The sequence below is a fragment of the Toxorhynchites rutilus genome, chromosome 3 (genome assembly GCF_029784135.1).
Source record: "Toxorhynchites rutilus septentrionalis strain SRP chromosome 3, ASM2978413v1, whole genome shotgun sequence".
NCBI classification, from domain to species: Eukaryota; Metazoa; Arthropoda; class Insecta; order Diptera; family Culicidae; genus Toxorhynchites; species Toxorhynchites rutilus.
This window is the reverse complement of record NC_073746.1, coordinates 119,755,175-119,776,304: the sequence shown is the minus strand read 5'-3', so window position 1 is coordinate 119,776,304 and position 21,130 is coordinate 119,755,175. Positions and strand designations below refer to the sequence as shown.

Genomic DNA, 21,130 nt, shown 5'->3' with positions numbered 1-21,130 from the left:
TCTATATAAAAAAGTTTGCAGAACATGTAAATCGCGATAATATATACATAAAAATGTTACGAGTTAAACATTAATGATAGTTTTTCGAACAAAACATGAAAAAGTTGTTGGTAGCTCTTTTCCTGTAAAAGTGCCCATCTTCCGATGTATGGGTGACTTGTTGGAAATCATAAGGACTGTTCTTATGAATTGTTTTTAAAATTAAAAAAAAAACATGTTTTTGAAAAAAAAATAATATTTATTTTCAAAATATGTTTTTCCCAATTAATTTTTTTAAACAATTTGATGAATATTTTTTAATGAAAACTTAAACAATTTCATACATAAAAGTAGAAAAGGAAAAAATCGTGTAAAATAATATGTGAATTTTTCTACAGTATTACTTTGACAAAAGAACACACATTGTGATGTCCAAAAATAACATTGCACCTACAGGGAAAAAATGCTGGTTCAGGTCAATGTTTTTGTTTGATGACTTTTCATCATTTTCCAGTCGCTTGGTCGTCAGTGGGTTAATAACCAACAAATCCAGGCTTCTATCTGAATCCATGTTTAGTGAAGTGAGCTGAAAGTGTTGAAAAGACGACCACAATGGTAATTCAGAATTTTTATTTCACTTTTGTTGAATTATTATGTGCGATTGTATTCATTTACGGATTTATCTATGCGAAGCGATATTATTTAGACTACAATAAGAATTTAGAGAAGGATGGATGCTATGGAATTTCAGGATTGAAATGGCAATGAGAACTATACAACTTTAATTTTGACACATGACCCGAATAATGCGTGATCTGTCAGAGGCAGTGAAAAACAGCTAAAAAATTCACCAATCATTATAACATATATCGTAAGAACGATTTTGCGTAATACGAGGTCTGTGCTGAAAGTATGACGAGTTTTGTGTTTATTTAAAAAAAAAATATTTATTTTGTCATGAACATCTATTTTACACTCTTCAAAGTAGTTCACATAAAATATTATACGCTTTTGCCAAACCTTTTTTTTTTTTTTGGAATAGGAAACAACCGAAGACGAATCAAAAGACGTGTGCAAGCTGTCAAAAATTAACTGAACATTCAAAATGTCCAAACTTGTCATCATAAGTGAGATACATGAGTACCAACAGAAAACCACAAAAAAAAAATCGAAAATCGAATATACGTAAGCCGCGTATTTGCATTTCCTTAAACTTTTCGTAACATGCCCTGTTTTCAATACTGTAGAGTGACCCTCTATATAGAAATCAAAGACTTAATCTTACACTAAAATAAATCAGCAAACAACATAAATTTATGATTAGCATCGACACCATGATCACTCTGTTTTCCAGAAGCCAATCCAGAGCATTTAAACTGTGCTTTTAGCATAGTTTTTCGATCATGGTCTCTCTTCAGTCTTTAAATACATGACATCATCATGAAGTGGGTATCCACTCTGTAACTTTGCTGGAATCAACAATCACAGTTTAGTTCATTGAACACACTAGGGAAGTCGTTATAAAACACCATACCCAGTGCACAGAACTTCGTGGCTATTTACTACACTGAGAGAAATAATTAGTAAATATAACGAATTTTTTGGTAAATACTACCAATCTATAGTCATTTTCGACCGTACTAATAAACACATATGTCAAGCAGAACCATGATTCGGAAGCCCAATATCGGCTACATTTTCTCGCTGAAAATGCACGTATCAGAATTATATCCTTATTATACCTCCGAATTGCCTTATGGGAACAATGAAAATGGTTAATACGCGCTTTTCTCACCAATTTTCAGATATGACAATATCCAAGCTTACTAATGTTATCGAGTAAAATATACTAATCTCTGGTAGGGATGCGGGTTTGTTGATAATATGTACAAAAAATTTGTACATTCTACTAATTTTGCATTACCAAATGTATTTAGTAGTTTTCGACCGAGGATTTTTCTAAGGGTAGATCATGCTCATGCGGGAGAATGAAACGATGGGAAACGAATGTATTCATTCTTCGAAATTATGATTGCAAAATGATTGAGTTTCCGCTCCGATATTATTCTCTCCATTCACCGGTTTCATAGTATCTATCAGTATAGCTTCAGGGCAGGATAGTTCTAGCCAACCGGTACTCAGTAACACCAAACCCAATGGGTTGAGAGAAACCTTTTTTTATGCTATATAACGATCTTCATTATTAGCAAGTAGGAATAGCCAGTCACAAACGTGTAATATGGCAAGGATCCATTCTTCTTTTCCGAATCCCGGTTGCTCTGTGACAATTAATAAAAAAAATCTATATTTATGTTAACCTTCAATAAAATAAAGTTCACACAATAGGGGGTGCAGATTTGAAATTTAATTGCACTTTTCCTGCGGATAAACGCCACAGGAGGACACAAATGAAAGTACGGTTATGATCTTCCTATAGCTGTTCGGAGAACAAGACTGAGGAGTGGGCCCTTCATAAAACAGCGGGACGATGTTTTGGCCCCTGAGGCATCCTCGTTCTTGCGTCCCACCTTTTGAGCCTACCTGCTGAGCGCGCATGTGTCATTCTTGAATTCATTGGGTTTTGTGTTTGGCAAAAAAAAAAAGGAAATTAAATACATTTCACGTTTGTTTTGAATGCGGATACGAAAAAGTTTCATTTTTATGATATTTCCATAATTGCATAGTGAAAATTTACGTTTCTGTATTATACTCAACAAGTTAATGAAGTTAGTGAAAATATGAGAATATTTTGTTTAAAGGTATATATTTTATATCGGAATTCATTTTTCTTCAAATAATAAAAGACACGAGAAATAGACGATCACAGAGCTCCCCTCAAGTCTCTGTGCCACACGCTTCCCTATTTCGCTTCCCTAATTGAATCGAATGTTATCTCATCGCCCAGCGGAAAGGGTTGTCTTCGGATTCAATTTTCCCGATAAATGACGGAAACACACCATCGTCACCGGCCGTAATGTGGCTTAATTGCATTTATGACTGACAAAGTCAGATATTTCCGCTCCGACAGCGCCACCAATAAATTCGATTTTGCCGAGGGGACAAATTCTCGCTGTTCAATAACTGGGAAGTCATGGCCTATCCTCTCCGCATAGCCTATGAAGGAAGAACTTTCGGTGCGCCTTTCGGCTGAAGAAGGGATGCATTCTATAGACGATTCTGATGGATCAGCATTATGAATTAAGATCGATGATTCTCGATAGGGATGAAAATTGATTTATTGAAGTACAGCGCTGCGTTGGGTTTGTTTGGGACGATGCAAACAATGGTAGAAGCTGGAAAATGAGGACTCTGTGTGGACAGAAGATCTGAGATAAGTGTGTTTTGTGTGGTTCAAAACTGTGATTGAATTTTGCCAAATTTATCCTGAAACTGTGGTTGGATACTGATCCCTTGAAAACACTAACCCTTGAAAATCATTCCACTACACAAACATGATACATTCATTGAAAATTCAGCACAACTGGCTGTTGATTGTCATCAGGTCGGATTAAGCTTTCCACTTTCACGTAAATTATATATACATAGTCTTGACAGTTTGATATACAACAGTTGTTGTAGATTTTTTTTTCAATTTACCTTCGAAGCCCACCAAACTTTGATTATCACGGAAAAAACATTTTCAGGCGGCAATAAATCTCAGCACCGATTGTTAGTAGAAAACAAGGGTGAGATTTCGTGACAAGCGTTTTACTTCAGGGGAAATTTATGGTTTTATCGAGCTGATTTCCCTCCTCGATCCAACATTGACAGTATCAGTCAGCAGTTGCAGCGTGTAAGGTGAAAAGTCTTACAAATATTTTCCGGGCTTGTTCATGAAAGAGAATGCATCATTGTATTGAGAAAGGTGCCTTGAAATAAAAAATGATAATACAATTCAATTGAGCATTTTAAGTTTATCGGATAACATCTAATATCAGTTGAATGTAGCAGCGTTTCGAATTGTACGTGGTTACAAAAACTAAATCGAGAAATAGAACTAGCTTTCTGCCGTTGTTAGTCAATATGTTGCATCAACTTGCTCGTTGAACCTAATTATAACTAGTGACGACAGTTGTTTTCGCCAATACGATCCAGATACAAAACCTAAACCTTCAGAATGACCAAATACATGAAATAACAAGGTCGAAAAACGCACGCATGTCTAAACCGAAAGTGAAATGCATGCCTGTGTGCTTATAAGACCGATCACATTCATGTAGCGTAAACAATTAAGTGAAAGTTTACCATTAGATCCAAAACGACAAATGCTCCTCAGCGAGATGCTCCTTGATGGAGGGGCAACTTCCGGAAGGCACTTCGTACTGTATATCTTCCGTTTTTCGGATGGTGATAAAAAAAACTAAGACAGATAGTTGAGTTTGATAAATTGCCCATTCTACGCCCTTGTGAGCGACCTTCCGGTAGTTAACCGGAACATTTGCCATGACGAACGAAAACATGCGTGTAGGTATGTTTTTGAGTTCTTTCTTTGTTTTATTTATCAATTCCTTCTCAGGTGTTGCGACAAAATTGTAGGAGTAGATCTTACGGTCCAGGTTTGCCCAGAAATTCTAGATGGGACGCAGCTGGGGGACGTTGGGCGGGTTCGCCGACTTGGGTACCACATTGATATTCAGCCGCTCCATCTCCTCTAACGTGTAGCGTTGCCTAGTGGGCAACTGGATTTTTATTTTTCTGTACAACTAAAACACGATCGATCCTGTTAACGTCTAACTCCCGACTCTTTATTTTATGTCAACTAAAAATAAAATTAACCTAACACTATGCATACTTTATCCTACAAGCTCATTCTGAATTCAGATTCCTACTGGAGGTGCTTGGAGTCGCTTTCAGAGAGGGAAAAAAAATAACCAATTGCAATCGAATTGGCTATACATAATCGTAAACATTGATTTGGTTACGCGGAATTTAAGTCGCGCGGATATTGAACTGGCCGGCCACGAGCCACATAGAAACCCGAGCTTATTTGTTTTATCTGCGGTACTGAAGTTAGTGTTATTAAAAATAATTAAACCTGGTCAGCGACACTGGCTGACGAACAAAACTGTAATATGAGATCTAGGAGGTGGATGTACTCGCGGGCTTGAAATTAGCTCGCGCTTCAGAAAATATAAAAATGTAAGAAATGTAACTTCCAAGCACCTTTACAGAATGTTTGATGATTAGGGGCGGTTTATCCCCCCTTACTTGTACAGCTTGACATAATCTTGTAGAGATTATTACAAGCATACGTGTGTAGTTATAAATTATTTTTCTTTTGCCTATATTTAACATTTTTTTTATTATCTTTTTATTTGTTATGGATTAAATATAGACATCTATGATCCAACCATTTTGATTTTCCTTAAAATCCCACATTTCTTTTATTATTATACATATATTTTAAATCTCGCTTTACCAAATCGAAATATCACACGTGTGAAATAATCGATAATTATTTTTTCATTTACTTTCAAGTATTCAAATACTCCATCCATGCATCGTTTATTCATACTGGGACGTCTCCCTTGTTCCGTAACTCTCAATTATCTCATTCAAACAACTGAAATATTGTAAAAAAAAATATTAGTAATCTCTTAATTTTTTCTTCATGTTATCTTTATGTTGTCTTCATTTTTCGCTGCCTTTAAAATTTTCACTTTTATTATTTGTTTTTTTCCTTGTTTATATCCTCAATTATTCTTCCTTCATTTTCTCCATGTTTTATTTTTTTTATATATATATTTTTTATTTCAAGTAACTTTTCTTCTTCAAAACCTCTTTATTATTGTTCTTCTTTGCGCTATATCATCTTTGATTTTTCTGGTTTTTTCAATATAGTTTTCTTCCCCGCATCCTCTTCTCCAATTATCTTTTTCTTCAACCCATTATTTTAACATAAACATTTTATCTTTTGTTATTCCCTTTGCTTTCCATTCCAACGAAAATTTGGCTGAAGATGGATAAAAGTATTCTCTATCCAATGAGTATTATCTCAAAAATGTGTTTTTGGTCCTTTCAAATAACTTTTTTCAATTTTCTTTAAATTAATTAATTTCCCCCATACAAGTTGTGTAGGTTTTGGGCTTTAACTTTTCTTAGACCCTTTTCCAACCAATGGAAATTTTACTAAAGATAGATAAAAATATTCTATATCGTATAAGTACTATCTCGAGAATGTGTTTTGATCCTTTCAAATATTTTTTTTCAATTTTCTTCAGCATAATTAATTTCTTCTATACAACTTGGTTTATAACTTTTTTCATACCCTTTTTCGATTAATAAAAGTGTGGCTGGAAGATAGATAAATACCTTCGATAACTCAATTCGAAAAACTTGTTTTGATTTTCAAAATTCTGTATATTTTCCTATGTTGACCCATGCTCACGTTTCAGTCTATAACTTTTCTCTGTCACGATCAAGGCAAAAATAAATTATGTGGAAAGATGAGTGATTCAATTCTCTATCTAATGAGCATGATTTTGAAGGTTGTTGCTTGATAAACAATCAATTTATTTCAACTGAAATAATTCATTATTCATTAAATCCAGCAAGACGTTGAACAGAAACTTGTACGCAACAAAAACTTTTATCCGCTGAACTTTCATCCGCTAACTTCACACACAGAGGCGAATGAACTGCAAAGTTTAAAGTCTCTTCAAAACTTGCAAGCAAAGCAAGCAACTTCACACAAGTCAAAGCGGTCCCAGGCGTATGTCTTACATATTTTTTCCCGGTCCTTAAAGTGTTAAGGTGAGTTGGCATGAAATTCGTCTATTGCAATAATTGTAAAAGGTGTAAAATTATACCAAAATAAAAAAATACATTTCGATAAAATTTATAATATTTATAACATTTGGTCTGGTTTGGTTTGGTTATAAAATTGGTCGAATCACAACATCAAGAAGCTCATAATGCATGTGTCTACACTGTATTTGCATTTAAACAGCCTCTCTACAGTTTGAAAATCTTATTTTTTTGATCACATAATCCTTAGCAAAACGCTAAGAAGCAAACATTAATGGGACAAACTATTTTCAAACTAGATTTTCCAACAAAAGAAACATGTTTCGCATGGATCGAGCACCAAAATCGACAAAGAAGAAGTTTCTGATGTTTAAGAATCATATTTGGGCCGTTGAAAATAAAATATGTTTTCTAAGCTAATAAAAATCTCACTCGGACTACCATAATAGGTATTATTGCGATAATAGGTTTATTAAAAAAAATTAAATTGAGCATTTTCGACGAAATGATAATGATAATTAGATTATCAACAGAATTAATTCGAGCATTCATAGCTGCCTATCAATTTGTTGTACAATAGTTTCCTTGCACTATTCATAAACAAATACAAAATTATGATTTTTCATTAGAAAAAAAATATCTCTGTAGATCGCTACAGGTCTTACTCGAACGTTTCAGGAAGTCAACAAAAGCTGAACAATTAGGTTATTTTGAGTCGTTATTGGTTCGGTTAGAAAAATTTTGTTTTAGTCATCAAAGACAAAAGTAATAAAAATAATCGATTGCATTACTCGTTACGATCGACCTCACCAAACATAACCACAAACACCATATTTGGATGGTACGAAGTGTTTTTTCTTTAATTTCCACTTCTAAGCCCTGAAATATTTTCCTCATAAGAAGAATGACTTCTCGAGACACCGAAGAAGTTTATTGTTCAGTTCACAACTATCCACATGGTACGAACGTGTGCTAATCTCATTAATAAGCTACCCAAAAATATCTTTTTTATTGCTTGCATTTGAGGGAACAAAATAAAGCAACCCTCCTGAGAAGCACAGAACTACCAATTGAACATATTTCGAGCGACGTAATAAAATGCGGCCGCACTCGATAGTTGTTTCACTACTCAAAATACACTACTAGTTAAAGTTTCTTCACCCTAAGCTGTACCATTTGTCCAATGAGGCACCAGTAAAAGGGCAAAAGCGAAGCCGTTATTATTAGCCCTTATTCATAATAGAATTCTTAAATGTCTAACGGAGTTTGCAAATGAGTGATTTAACGAAAAAAGGTTATTTCATTGAATGGTGGTTCATAAACTCTCGCTTGAAGAGGTTCATTCATAAATTTACCCATTTTCCACTAGAAAATCTATACGTGGAAACGCCGTTCCGAACTCATATGGCAACGAAATTCCTATTATTCCTCTTCGGGAAAAAAGCGGGAAGAATAGACGTTCATTAGCATAATTGAACAATCGTATCGCAAGGAAAGAGACGGGTCGGGTCGCGAATCGGTTCCAATGTGCGGGGTGAGCTCTAAACGAGGCCTCGGCAGGGGTGAAACATCACCACGGAAAGATGCCCCTGAATAGGGCCACTTTCTGTGTTTGATAGTGCGTGTTAAATCTGAACGTTGCAGCGGCCAGATTCAGCCGGTCATAAATTGAAGTGACTTTCCGGCCTTGTGTAACAAAATTATTTTCGCACATTAGTGCCGTTCGCACCAGCCGCCACCCCTTGAATTTGGCATATTTGGCGGAAAAACAAGCGTCTCTGCCATCGATGCCTTATTGAATATTTTGGTTGATGATGGGTCCTCTCGAAGATACGCACTTCAATTTGCGCATCATTTTGCGCTATAGATGGAATCACCTCTCGAAAAGTCTGCTCTCCGTCGTTAAAAAAAAATCTTCAAAAGTGGTCCTTCTGGTCGTCATCTGGAAGATGACACGTGATGGTCGTTATATTCACTTCGGGGCGATTCAAGAGTGTATGTGGCAAAATCATTTAAATATGGTCAGTGGTGGTTGGTTGAATATTGGCATACATCAATGTATTTTTGATGGATAATATTATCGTTTCCAGATTACACTCACCGAAAACTTCAAAACTCATAAAAATATACATCGTATCAGAAAGGGTTCACTATTCCATCACTCCGTAGCCGCCCGATTTGATTCCCCAATTATCTACGACCGTAAAAAATTAAAATCACTTCCAGCTATCAAAATGTTATAAAATTCACAGCATGCGAACGACGGCTTTCCGTTTCTCGTCATCAATAAAGATAACTAAAATATATTTTCAATTATCAACAGAGAACAGCCCCGTCTGCTGTGGCGCGCGCCCTGACCACGCGGCAGATGTGAAGTAACCGGTCGAAAAGTCGCCGTAAATCAAATAAGATTGCGTTATGCATCGGTTCCGATTCGATTACTGGAGGCAAAACAGTCACACCCACGCATTCCACTTTGAAAGAGATGATTGAAAGAGAGTTCTTTTTTTTTGAATATTTATTGAATATTTTGAACATTTCTCTTCCGAGAATTGGCGTTTAACAGAAGCAAACCATTTTGCGTTCGAAGTGTCAACGAGCGGAATAATTCTTCATTACCTGGGATAAAATTGTAATTCATTGATTCAGTAAAGTAAAATTTATTTTGTTAATAACTGTTAATGCGCTGGTAATCCACTTTTGAAAATAAAAATTACTACATCGTCATTCGATTCCGAATAGCAAAGTACACATGCATCGAGAGCATCCATATTTACGTTAATCCCAATGTTGCATATTTTTCCGTTGGTTTTTACTCGAATAATGCGGTGTTGGGCTGGGAAAAAAACATCAATAAGTGTGTTGGTGATGCGGTCGCGACTCATCTTCCCCCCGCACATTCGACACATTATGATTATTTTTAAAGTGATATTTTTTCTCCCATATGTTTTACTTGTAATCAGAAAACACCGGCATGCGTTAATTCGATTCATCCCCTCCCGGGTTCAACCTCCTTAAATCTAGCGTTATTCCATTCTTTTTATTGCCTGCTGGATGCCAGCTCACGAGATGCCTGATGACCATTCAGTGTTTCAGGAGGTACATGAGAACGTTTCGTCCCGAGCCCAGCTGATGCTCGTAATGAGTGTTCTTTGTTGCACATAAAAATACCCCCCGATGAATATCAATTATTTCGATCTCTTACTTCGGTGAGTCCTTCGTTCGAGAGACCACCGTTCGGGAAAATAATCTCATAAAGCGCAGAACAGGACCAGGGAAGCTGATAGCATTAGGCAAACGATTGATGGCTCTATTGAATGAAGCCCTCGAAAACTTACCGGAGCGGCAGAATATTAAGACCGTTTATTCGGCTTTTGTTTTTCGTCTTTTGTTGTGCAAATTGGGTTGGGGTTTGGAGTGTAACAAGTTGCCAACAGATTCCGGCATAACTGGGTTTTGAACGAATATTTTATGTCGCATAATATGCGCTCGCTTTTAAGCATTTCAATCCCGAAGTAATAGTTTTTCCTGACACTTTTCCAAGTTTCTTCTACTATCGGTACGCGGGACATCTTTCAATACTTTAGGTTTACAATATTTTCAAACAGAAACACTTTCTAAATTTAGCTGACCTAGCTGACCCTGCGAACTTCGTCTCACCCTAAATGGATTTTTGTTAGAAATACTATCAAACATTTAAATTTTCAGTTTAACGTCAATTTTCAGTTTAGTCTAGTAACAAAAATAACAGAAAAATAGCAATAAACAGTGTTGTCTAAGGTACTAAATGTTTAGTGTTGTTCATAAACTACACAAACTTCTGAAAAAGCCATCCATATTCCACGTGCAGAGTTTTGAAAATATTCGTGAAAAATTTACTAAATTATCGGAATCTATAAGGACGATTATTCGAAGTCGGAAAGACAGCTTTATAATGCCTCTCTCATAGAAGCCTTAGTCCTTACGAGCTAAAAACTCTAGCAGTCGATTTTTACAATCTTCTCTTGATCCCAATCACTTAGGAAGTTTTGCAATGCGATAAAAAGGTGGTAATCGCTTGGTGCCAAGTTCGCACTATATAATGGATGAATTAAAACATCCCAATCAAGCTCCCGAAGTTTCTGGCGAGTAAATATAGACATGTGTGGCCTTGCGTTATCCTGATAGAACACAACACCTCTTCTGTTGGCCAGTTCTGGACGTTTATGGTCAATACAATGCCATACAAATGAAACGCAAATTTCTGCATTACTCGAGAATTAATCAAGCAAATGAAACCAAATTTGGCATGTGGAGGTTTTTGGGTGCAATAAATGATTTTATGGTAGTTAGATACTGCTGCCATAAAAATGAAACACAATTTTCTGCACAACTCGAGAACTAATCAAGAAAATGGAATCAAATTAGGCATATGGAAAGTTTAAGGAGTAATAAATGTTTTATAATGGTTTGACACTCCTTTCCCTTCTGTAAAGAGGGGGGGGGGGGGGAGGGGCTGTGGTGCTGAACAACTCGAAAATTAATCAACCAAATGGAATCAAACTTAGTATATAGATGTTTTAGGGATCGATAAACGTTTCTATGGTAGTTCGACACTCCTTCCCCCTTTCTGAAGGAGGGCTCCCATAGAAATGAAACACAAATATCTGTATAACTCGAGAACTAATCAGGCAAATTGAGATATATTTGGCATGTGGAGATTTTAGGGGGCACAAAACGTTTCTATGGTGAATTGACACTCCTCCTTCTCTCTAGAGTACGAGAAATATTTCTATGATGTTTCCTCCCTCCTGTGAAATGGAAAGGGGGTCCCGTAAAAACAATATACATATTTCAACCAAACATATTCCAAACAAACATGACAATTGGAAAACTCTGAACGAAAATGGGAAAATTCGGAGAATTCAATTCGCATATGTTCTACAATTACATAGTGACAAGCGTTGATAGTCCATTTGATGTTTGCGCTAACGAAATTGATTTTTGTTCGAAAGTGGAAATGGATTTTAATGTGATAAATCGCGCTCCGATATCTTCTTCTATCTGTATAAATGAAAATGGATCACCGAATGTGTTGATAAGAGCAAAACTCGAGAAAGGAATTGTCCGACATTTATTCCATGTAACGCAGAAACATGTAATCTGATATTATAATGACGAGTTTATGTAGAAGTACTAGGAATGTTATAGTAAAAGATAATTTAAAAGGGTAGATTAGAAGATCGATCAATGAACAGTTCTGTGATTGGACCCATGAACGCTTAGTAAGAAAACGTGAATGTGATAATGATAAATAAGTTTTGGCGGGACGAAGTTTGCCGGGTCAGCCAGTTCTCATATAAAATGATAGTGAAAACAAGGGTTACTCTAAAGAATCAATTGTGATATCAATTTTATAGTTATATCATCAGGCGTTAAGCATTTCAAGATATTATGACATAGTGTACGAAATATGATTCAGAACGGTATATTTCGAGATTGTATTCCGATATCACACTTGAGATTTATTTGTTTATTTATTTAATATACTACTTATTCAGCTATAATGCTGCACAGACTGAAAACTTCTTATCTATAATATATTTCTTATTCTATTTTTGAAACTGTCATCTCCTCAGGGCAAATCGAACGTAGCTTTGTTGAACTCTCTCGATCCGAGTGATATGAACTACCGCGCAAAAAAAAATCGCACAAAAAAACCGCACATGAACAGCAAATCGCATAAAAAAGACCGCACAAAAACAGGTGTTCCTGCTGTTTTTCTGCAGTCTTTTTTATGCGATTTTTTTGTGCGATTTTCTGTTCATGTGCGGTTTTTTTGTGCGATTTTTTTTGCGAGGTATATGAAAAGGAGCACATTTGCCGAAGTTATCATACATTTAGTTTTTTTCGATGTTTTATATGCATTTCAATGCAAAGAAACATATTTGCGTCTAAAACATTAATTTCTCAAATTATTCTCATCCTTCCATCAAATGCACTATGTTGCACTCGACATGATTTCTAATAGCAACAAGTTTCAACATGAACTAAAAGCACAACACGCGCAATCGAATAGGCAAGCTGTCCCATCGCAAAGCAGGGAAACAAAAGGAAATCGAACCGTGACAGTGGATTTGATTGGTTCTCTGAAGGGAAACTTTTTTTATGCGGTCCCTATCTACCGCACAAAAAAAGTTTTTTTTCAAATTTTGTACCGAACACGATTTTTTAAATCTACTGGTGAAGTTTCGCACGATTTTGTTTTATGCGACTTTTTTTGTGCGGTCCCTATTCCCCACACAAAAAAAAAAGGTTTGCCTGTACGTGATTAGGGCCCCAATTTTGAACGCCACATTCAAGTACACTGCGAACGAGATCAAGTCACTATTCCGATCCAACTAGCGAGCAGAAAACATTCTTCCCTAATGCTTGCTTTCGTAATCAAAATGTTTTTAAATGCCTAAATGCTTTCTAATCATACACAGAGATCATGTTCGATACAAAACAAAAATAGAAGTGTGGAAGATATCGCATATAGCGGTGCAATTTTGTGCGGAAAATAGATTAGTTGACATCGGTTTGACAATTCGATTATCCAAAATATTTCACATCCTTGCACTGCTCGAATGGTTTAAAAAAGTTGGAATGCATCTGATTACATCAGTTTTTTTAAGTTCGAAAAAAGGGGTTTTGAAAATTGAGGTTTAAGTCTAAGAGTACACCCAAATTTTCAACCATATCTTCCCGATTAAGAGTTGTTTCGGCAATAGTGTAGTCGAACGAGAATACGGAACGTTTGCGAGCGAAAGAGATGACGGAGCATTTGTCAGCGTTCAACGGTATGTTGCACATCGGCCGGAGAAGTTCTATCGAGTTCCTTCTGAAGAAATTGCGCGTCTTCTTGGCAAGTTATCAAGTGATAAAGCTTGAAGTCATCTGCGTACGAAAGATTGAAACATTTGAATGTAAGGTTGACGTCATTAAAATATAACAGAAATGAGAAGGGTCCAATGTGACTACCTTGTGGAACACCGGATGTGACGAAGAAAGTTTCAGATATAATGTCACCTACTTTAACTACCATTGATCGACCAACAAGATAAGACTTCATCCATTTTAGTAGCGTACCAGAGAAACCAAGACGTTCGAGTATTGCTATCAGTGTTTCGTGATTAATTTTGTCGAATGCTGCTAAAAACCGTGTAGATTCCGTTCAGTCTATCGAAAAACACTTACACATGTATACGCGATGTTCAAATTCCATGTTTTTGTTCTACACAAACATGCTTCTTGCTAGTGTTCAATGTTTATCCCAAACACGCCTAATGATACATACAAAGATGACACGCGTTTCTCACATCATAAATAAACAAACATTATGTTTGTAATTTAGGCACATCATGTACAAAATGTACCACCCGTTGTCGCAGTCTTCATTGCTCTTCGTTTCCTTTCATGTACGGAGAAAAATTATTCCTCTTAAAACATTTTTTTACAGAATACTATTCCACCCAAACTAATTAGAAATTTTGTTCGTATTGCAAAAATCATGCCCTCATGTAAAAATCATAATCACGCACTAAATAATCATATTAATTGTGAAGAACTCTGATATCAATTGTACGCTTATTTTGATCAGAACAGATGAAGAGGTGTATTTTTTTGCCCAAAATTTTAGACAAAGCCCATTGTCATGATAGGGAAGCATTTTTTCCAACACACAGTGTCCAATTGTGGTGTCCAATTTGCTTGTGTCTATCTGTTCATGGGCATATAGATGCCCATGATGGCTCTGATGATGAAAGATGTATAGCTGATAAGATTACTGCTGGTTGATCTCTTCGGCATGAATCCGTGGTGAGTAGTGCAAACATATTTGAGACAATTGTGCTTGAGAAAGTCGAGCACAATACAACTCGAAAAGTTTAGAAGAGGCACATAATGAGACAATTCCCCGTAATTTGATTCTCCCCTTTTATCGACTTTTTTGAACACTGGAAAGGCGAATTCAATATATTCTACTTTGAGGGAATATCCGTCGATGGCTAGATTATTCTAAACATCAGCTAACGATACCGCTGCATTCTTAAAATGCAAGAAGTCATCATGAGGACGTATCGAAGAGGAGCCATCCGACGTTCAACGATTGAAAGCACTGTGTCCTGCGTTTGTATTAACGCGTATTGGATCAAGATTCCGTTGATGAAAATTATAAATCGAAAATATCTATGACCTTTTCAAAACTGATTTATGATTAGTGGCTTGATTATTCCTTGAAGTTGAAAGATCTCCAATTCAGGCAGCTTGCTCACCCTTTTAAAATCGAGCCCATTATAAAATGCGTTCAAAGGGCAGAACCTTCCTGAAAGAGCTGCAAAGTACATTGGACCACTATATTAAACTGCTTCAGCATGACCAAGGTGCCCTAGCATCCTGCGATAACAGACGGAATAAGCTTTTGTTTAGCAGCCATGACAAAATCAAGATCTGTGTTTTTGGTTTGAAAAAAATTTTTTATCTTAGCTTTTTCTCAAAAAAAACTGTATTGAAATCTGTATTATGTTTTTAAGTCAGATTTTTAAGCATAATTTTGATTGGCATAGACATTACTAATTAGACGATGTTGATGGTATCCTCGTAATGCTAGGAATCATATACACTGTAGTAAAAATACATTGCTTTATTGAGATGTAATGGAAATTTATTCAGTTACCACATTGGGCAACGTAAATACCTTCATTATACAGGGTCTTTCAGATTAAACGCTCAAGCAAGAAAAAATCGGATAGCTCCCCATAAAAAAAAAAATTTCGTTCCGTCGATGATAACACTGCATTCCCCACTTCGGGACGATAATATTCGGCTACTCGTTCAGTCTGATCGGATGTTTTTTTAGTGTCAAGATGTACAATATATAAGAACATTTATTTTTAGTGAAATCGTATTACTCGAGCAAACGAAGCCTTAATGAAACCTTGTCCTCTTATGGTAAAGATTTCAACATATCTCGTCGTCGATAACTTCCTCTGGAGGTACGTGAAGGACCGTTGCTATGTTAATAAGCCACAAAGTTTGTAGGAACTTAAAAAAGAAATAACTCGGATTTTCAACAGTATCGAAGTCGTTTTGTTAGACTTGTGTATGAATAATTTTGTTAACCGTTTAAAACGCGTTATCGAAAAAAGGGGTGATCACATCGAAAATGTCCTAAAATAAGCTTTATTTTCGTTTTTAAAAAATAAAAATCGGTTAACTTTTGTAGAAGTTATTAAAATTTGTGAGCGTGAGCGTATAATCTTAAAGACCATGCATATAGCTTGAAATTATCCACATTTGCCTCAAGGGTAGCATTGTATCTGGCCTATATGTGATTGCAATAAGATGGCACTACTTGAACCACAAACAGTGGATTACCGCAGAGATGATTGCGATGAGCAATTAGTCTCTAATTTTGAACCTGAAAATTAGCCGCCTAGGTCGTGCGATTTTACACCTCAAGATTACGAATAAACTGGAAAAGATTGAGTTCTCGGCAAACAATATTACACGGTCCATTGGTCAGGTGCCAATCGAAATGCTCGAAAAAATGTACATTATTTGACCACCTGAATCGTAGTCGCATTCTCATTTGCCAGAAATTATTTTCGAAAAGTAAAAGGCCAAACTAATGGTTTGAATAAAAGAAAAATCAGATTTTTTCGTAATTTTTTTAAATGAATTAGTGAATCTCTTAAAAACTTCCCTTTATACGATCAAACTTGGACATGTTGTGTATGGTACTCGATATGTGGATAACATATAATTGTGTGAAAAACGGTTTGGACGGTTCAAAGTAATGATCTCGTGTCGATTGTAGAATCTAAAAACACTATAAATATTGGTCTAGAGCGAGTATAGTTCTAGATCACTCGCTCTAGACCAGCGGTCCTCAACCTTTTTTTCAGAGGGGCACAAACACGTTTCAGTCATGGTGTCGCGGGTCGAAAAAAAAGTAAAGAAAGATGGTGTCCAAGACAAGCCAGAAATTCAGGAATGAAACTCGTTAGTATAAAGTTTTGGTAGCACTGACAAAGACTGATAAATAAATTCTTTTACTGAGTGAGCGTTTCGCGAAGCAATAAAACGTCAATTTGTGCAGATTTCCAAGCAAACTCTCAGAATGAACATGTACTGTTGATAGCTCGTTGTCTAGAGCGACACTGTACACGGACATACTGAATATTCAAGTAGTTTCCAGTTTCTTCCAAAAAACAACGTCCAAAGAATACGGCGATAGTTAATCCGAATCGAAACGGCGTCAAAAGCAACCGTTGCGAAACAAATTTCCACATTCAGTTTTTCGCTGAATTCCATTTCCAGCTCTCACCACTGAAAATACCTTCTTCACATCCAACAATGAAATGTGCTGTATTTTGAAGTCTCTTTGACCCTGAAACAATGCTCGAAAATTTATTGGTCGATCGAGAAAAATCGCCACTAATTCACGATTTGCCAATCATCCTGCAAGCGATCAGATGGCAGCGGCAGCAAGGCAAATGCCCTTTCTCAAGGCCCAATGTTTAGTTTAGTTTTCCGAATTGATATTTTTTAAGGCTAGAGGCAAATTAAATGAGAATGTCCGATAGTCTGAGGGAGCCTTCCAATAAATAATTAGACAAATCAATTTGCTTATTACACTGATTCCTTGGGATTTTTTTTTTGACTGCATCGAAATTGTCAAAATATGTGTTAAGTCAAACGTTTTGGTGGCCCTGAAAAGGACCGATGGGTTTGTGTGTGGAAGCATTTGAAGATGGTGAATCATTCTCGCGAGAACAATACACGAGGTTTGTGTTCTTATTGCCAATGCACGAACCGCACTTAGTGTGCATCGCGAATATTCTTATCGTGCTAAACACAGTGCGGCTCGAGACGATATCATTTACAGCATTTTTATAATATATATTCCATATCAATATAACAGCAATATGAGAGAGCATTAACCCTTTTCGCATACTTTACTACATACACGGCCCAGACCGAGAAGGATACAGGTTCACGTTTATTATCTCCTTTTCATTCTACCCCCAATAGCTACGTGGATGACGTAGTCATGTAAAACAGCCTAACATTGCATTACCACGTCGGTTTTCATGTGGACGGTATGAAAACCTACTTGGTAATGTGGGAAAATCGAAGGCATGCACCAACCACCAATATTGACTTCGATGGACTTTCAAGCATATTTATAGATTTTTGTTATTTTGACAGCTTTTCGAAACTATTTTTAAAATTTTTTGAGCTATTCATTTTTGGGTTAATAAGTAACAAACACCACTCATACACCTCTTATGTTTCGAAAGTGATTGGCATACCACTTCGTTTGTTTGGCAAAAAGATATTAACGATCAACTCCTTGCACCCCAAACTAACGCTCTCGTTTTCGAAATTTGCATCTTACCACCCAGTACAGATGGGGAAATGATGTGGTGCACTTTCTACCAGACGGCATGAAAATCGATGCGGTGTCTCCACCGAACAAAATTGCACCCCTGTTTGCGGTATCTATCGACCGTTCTCCCTTTGTATGGAGCAAAACAGTCTTGACATCAGCATTGAGAAAGACTGATGTCTGCTAGCAGCAGAAAGTCGGTGACTGGAACAATGATGATCATGGTTTTAGTTATAGAGACTTTATCAGCTCATTCGCCTGTAGCCTTGAAAAATGCCAATTTGGATACTAAACTAAACTCTCGGAATTGAGAAAGATCTTTTGGAAAATCTCGCTGCCGTCTTGCCGCTAGCCTTAATTGGATGACTGATGAATCATACTCAATAAATTGAAAATGAGCGGAGTTTAAATTGCAATACTAGAGAAAACACATTGTCGGTAGTACGAACGCTGTATTGGCTATTTCTATTTCATGAAAACGTTTTCTGATATGGTACCATTATTGAAAGACGTAATCCTACGTAAACAAGGTTAATTATTTCTTAGTTTTTCGTTATTGTTACACAAACAAAAATAGTTTAAAATAATGTAACACCAAATGGGCCAACCAGAAGGGCTCGCCGGGCCACGTGTGGCCCGCTGGCCGCTGGTTGAGTATAGCTGCTCTAGACCCATCGCGTCTTGAATAACTTTACATTTTTAATCGGCTGGAAAGTGGAGTACCCCAATGGCGGACACGTGCAGTATTGTTGCCCGGGAGAACAATTTGTGCCGATAAGTCCCCCGGAAGGATGGCCACATTCGATTCGGGCCATTTGTTATCGCACCAAGGCTCAAATTGGCGTGGAGTATGATGGTCTGGACACGTGGTTTCACGCGTTGGCGTTTCCCGATAAGAGAATCAGTAAATATTTTTAAGAATGCGTTTCACTTGATTTCTAATCTAGTGTTTACTTGCAATGGAAAATTAATGTTTTAGGAACAGCGTTTGAGTGGTTTAACGGTAGGAATTATGAAATGATTCGATCGAGGAATCGATTGATGGTGTTGCTATTTTTGTTATGTCAAATTCTGTATGTCTCAATATTTTCAGGTTGAAGAAGCTATGCACCGGTACATTTTTTTGCATCTTTGTGTAGAAAATAGAAACGTTTATCTTATAAATCGTCGTAAGAGTTTAATCTTCGGTAAATTATTCCTTAAGATTGTTTGATGCCAATGAGGATTCAGAAGAAGATGATACTGTTTGCAGAATCGCATACATCCTAGGATGTTCCAATTGCCAATTAAAAATAAATTATAGATGAATGTTTAGAATGATATTTTTTCAAATACTAGAAATGCAAGAATCTGTGACACAGCGTCCGACATGATATGTCATAGTTGAAAGGTTGAGATATTGAATTATCATTTTCCAATACCCTTTTTATTTTAGAAACATTCAAAAGTTTAAATTTTGTAATGATTGGAATAATAAAAAATGAATATTCACAAATTACAAACGTGAAGCAAAACTTCGTATATTATTTCCCACTCATAAACTTTTACAATTGAAGTCTTGTTGAAGATTTCAACAATTCTCCTAGAGATATAATTTTCTGAAGCATAACATTTTGCCATCGTTCCGCATCTCGCAATTACCACCCACTGTCATAATTATCATCAGACGAAGGAAAATTGTATTCAAAAACAATTCTTTTAGCTTTGTTTCTATTTCAACGGCCTTTCACTGCCTTCAAGAGTGCGTGTAAAGGAAGAAGGGGATCCGGGACGAGATACACACACACACATTTTTATTGCAGCAACACCCGGCAGGAAGCGTGTGCGCTTGGGTCCGTAGAGAGCTGGAAGCGTGTGCAGTTTGACGTGGATTAAGATTACATGAAACCGTGATTTGTCGCTGCACACAGCCAGCCTGGCGGAGAGTGGGATTCGCCATGGACGGATGAAACCATCTCCGGCCGAAATGTCATCTTTCAAAGGCTTCCTCGTGATGCCGACCCTAGCGATACCGCGGGTGATGATATTCGACTTTGCAGGGAGTGTGACCGCGTCACGTGGCCGGATCGTTATCATCAAACGCAGTTTACGCGCAGTGGTGATGATTAAATGTGGAAATTCCGTGAAAAATTAGAATGCGCGCACTGGTGGCGGGCGTTTGCCGTCTCGCAATGTGATTCCAGTGAGTTTTTCCTCGCAAGGCTAATTGTATTGTGTTGAATTACGTAGTAAATATCATGTAAAATGAATACTTTTAATTAATTATATAGGCACAGAGCAAAACACCTTCTCTGTAATCACATATGTAGACCAACTTCTACGCGTTAACTATAGACAATTATTCAACACATTTTGATTTAGAGATGTGACTGACAGGCCTTAGCTGATAGGATTGGAAACTCTGGAAATTCATATTGTGGTTTGGGGAATCCCTGTTTGAAAGATACAACATTTTGATCGTATATGAGCATTGCCAGCAATAATGACATGAAAATATGTGTCTTAATTAGATCTGCTCAACCACTGCCACCGCCGAAACATTCGACCGACTCACCCTTATACTTTTGGAGCAGCCATAATGGTGGGGGCTCGATTTAGAACTGGTAGAGAACTGGTAGAGAACGAGGTAGTTCCTCTGTCGTATCATTCCTACGGGGAGGGAGAACGTCGACCTCAACCTAGTTGTGGATTTTTTAACCGTAAAACCATACATCTAATAGCAGCTCTCCATGATAGACCAGATCCAGAAAAATTGCACAGAAGATCTCGCCGACTAAAAGTCTGCAGTTTGTGGGGCCTCTAGATAGTCAATAGCCATTTTAGCCATGAGTCACCAGAGGGGTCGCGTCGACGATATATTCGCGTCGATTCGCGAGTTTTCTAAAATTTCGCATATTTGAACATACGGCGGCACGACATCGAACAAGTTGTTTGGTCGTGTGAGCTATATCTTGTCGCCAGATCGAATTTAGAAAACTCCTTTCGGACCCG

The 21,130-nt window shown here is 36.9% G+C and overlaps 1 protein-coding gene across 1 annotated transcript in view; it reads left to right on the top strand.

Annotated features, from left to right (window-relative positions):
• Nucleotides 1-20,248, top strand: part of LOC129773453 (uncharacterized) — a 55,215-nt gene extending 34,967 nt beyond the window's left edge. The window contains exon 2 of the mRNA XM_055777060.1: nucleotides 20,050-20,248. Coding sequence (XP_055633035.1) covers nucleotides 20,050-20,248 — 199 coding nt within the window. The remainder of the gene's footprint in view (nucleotides 1-20,049) is intronic.
• Nucleotides 20,249-21,130: the final 882 nt, after the last annotated feature.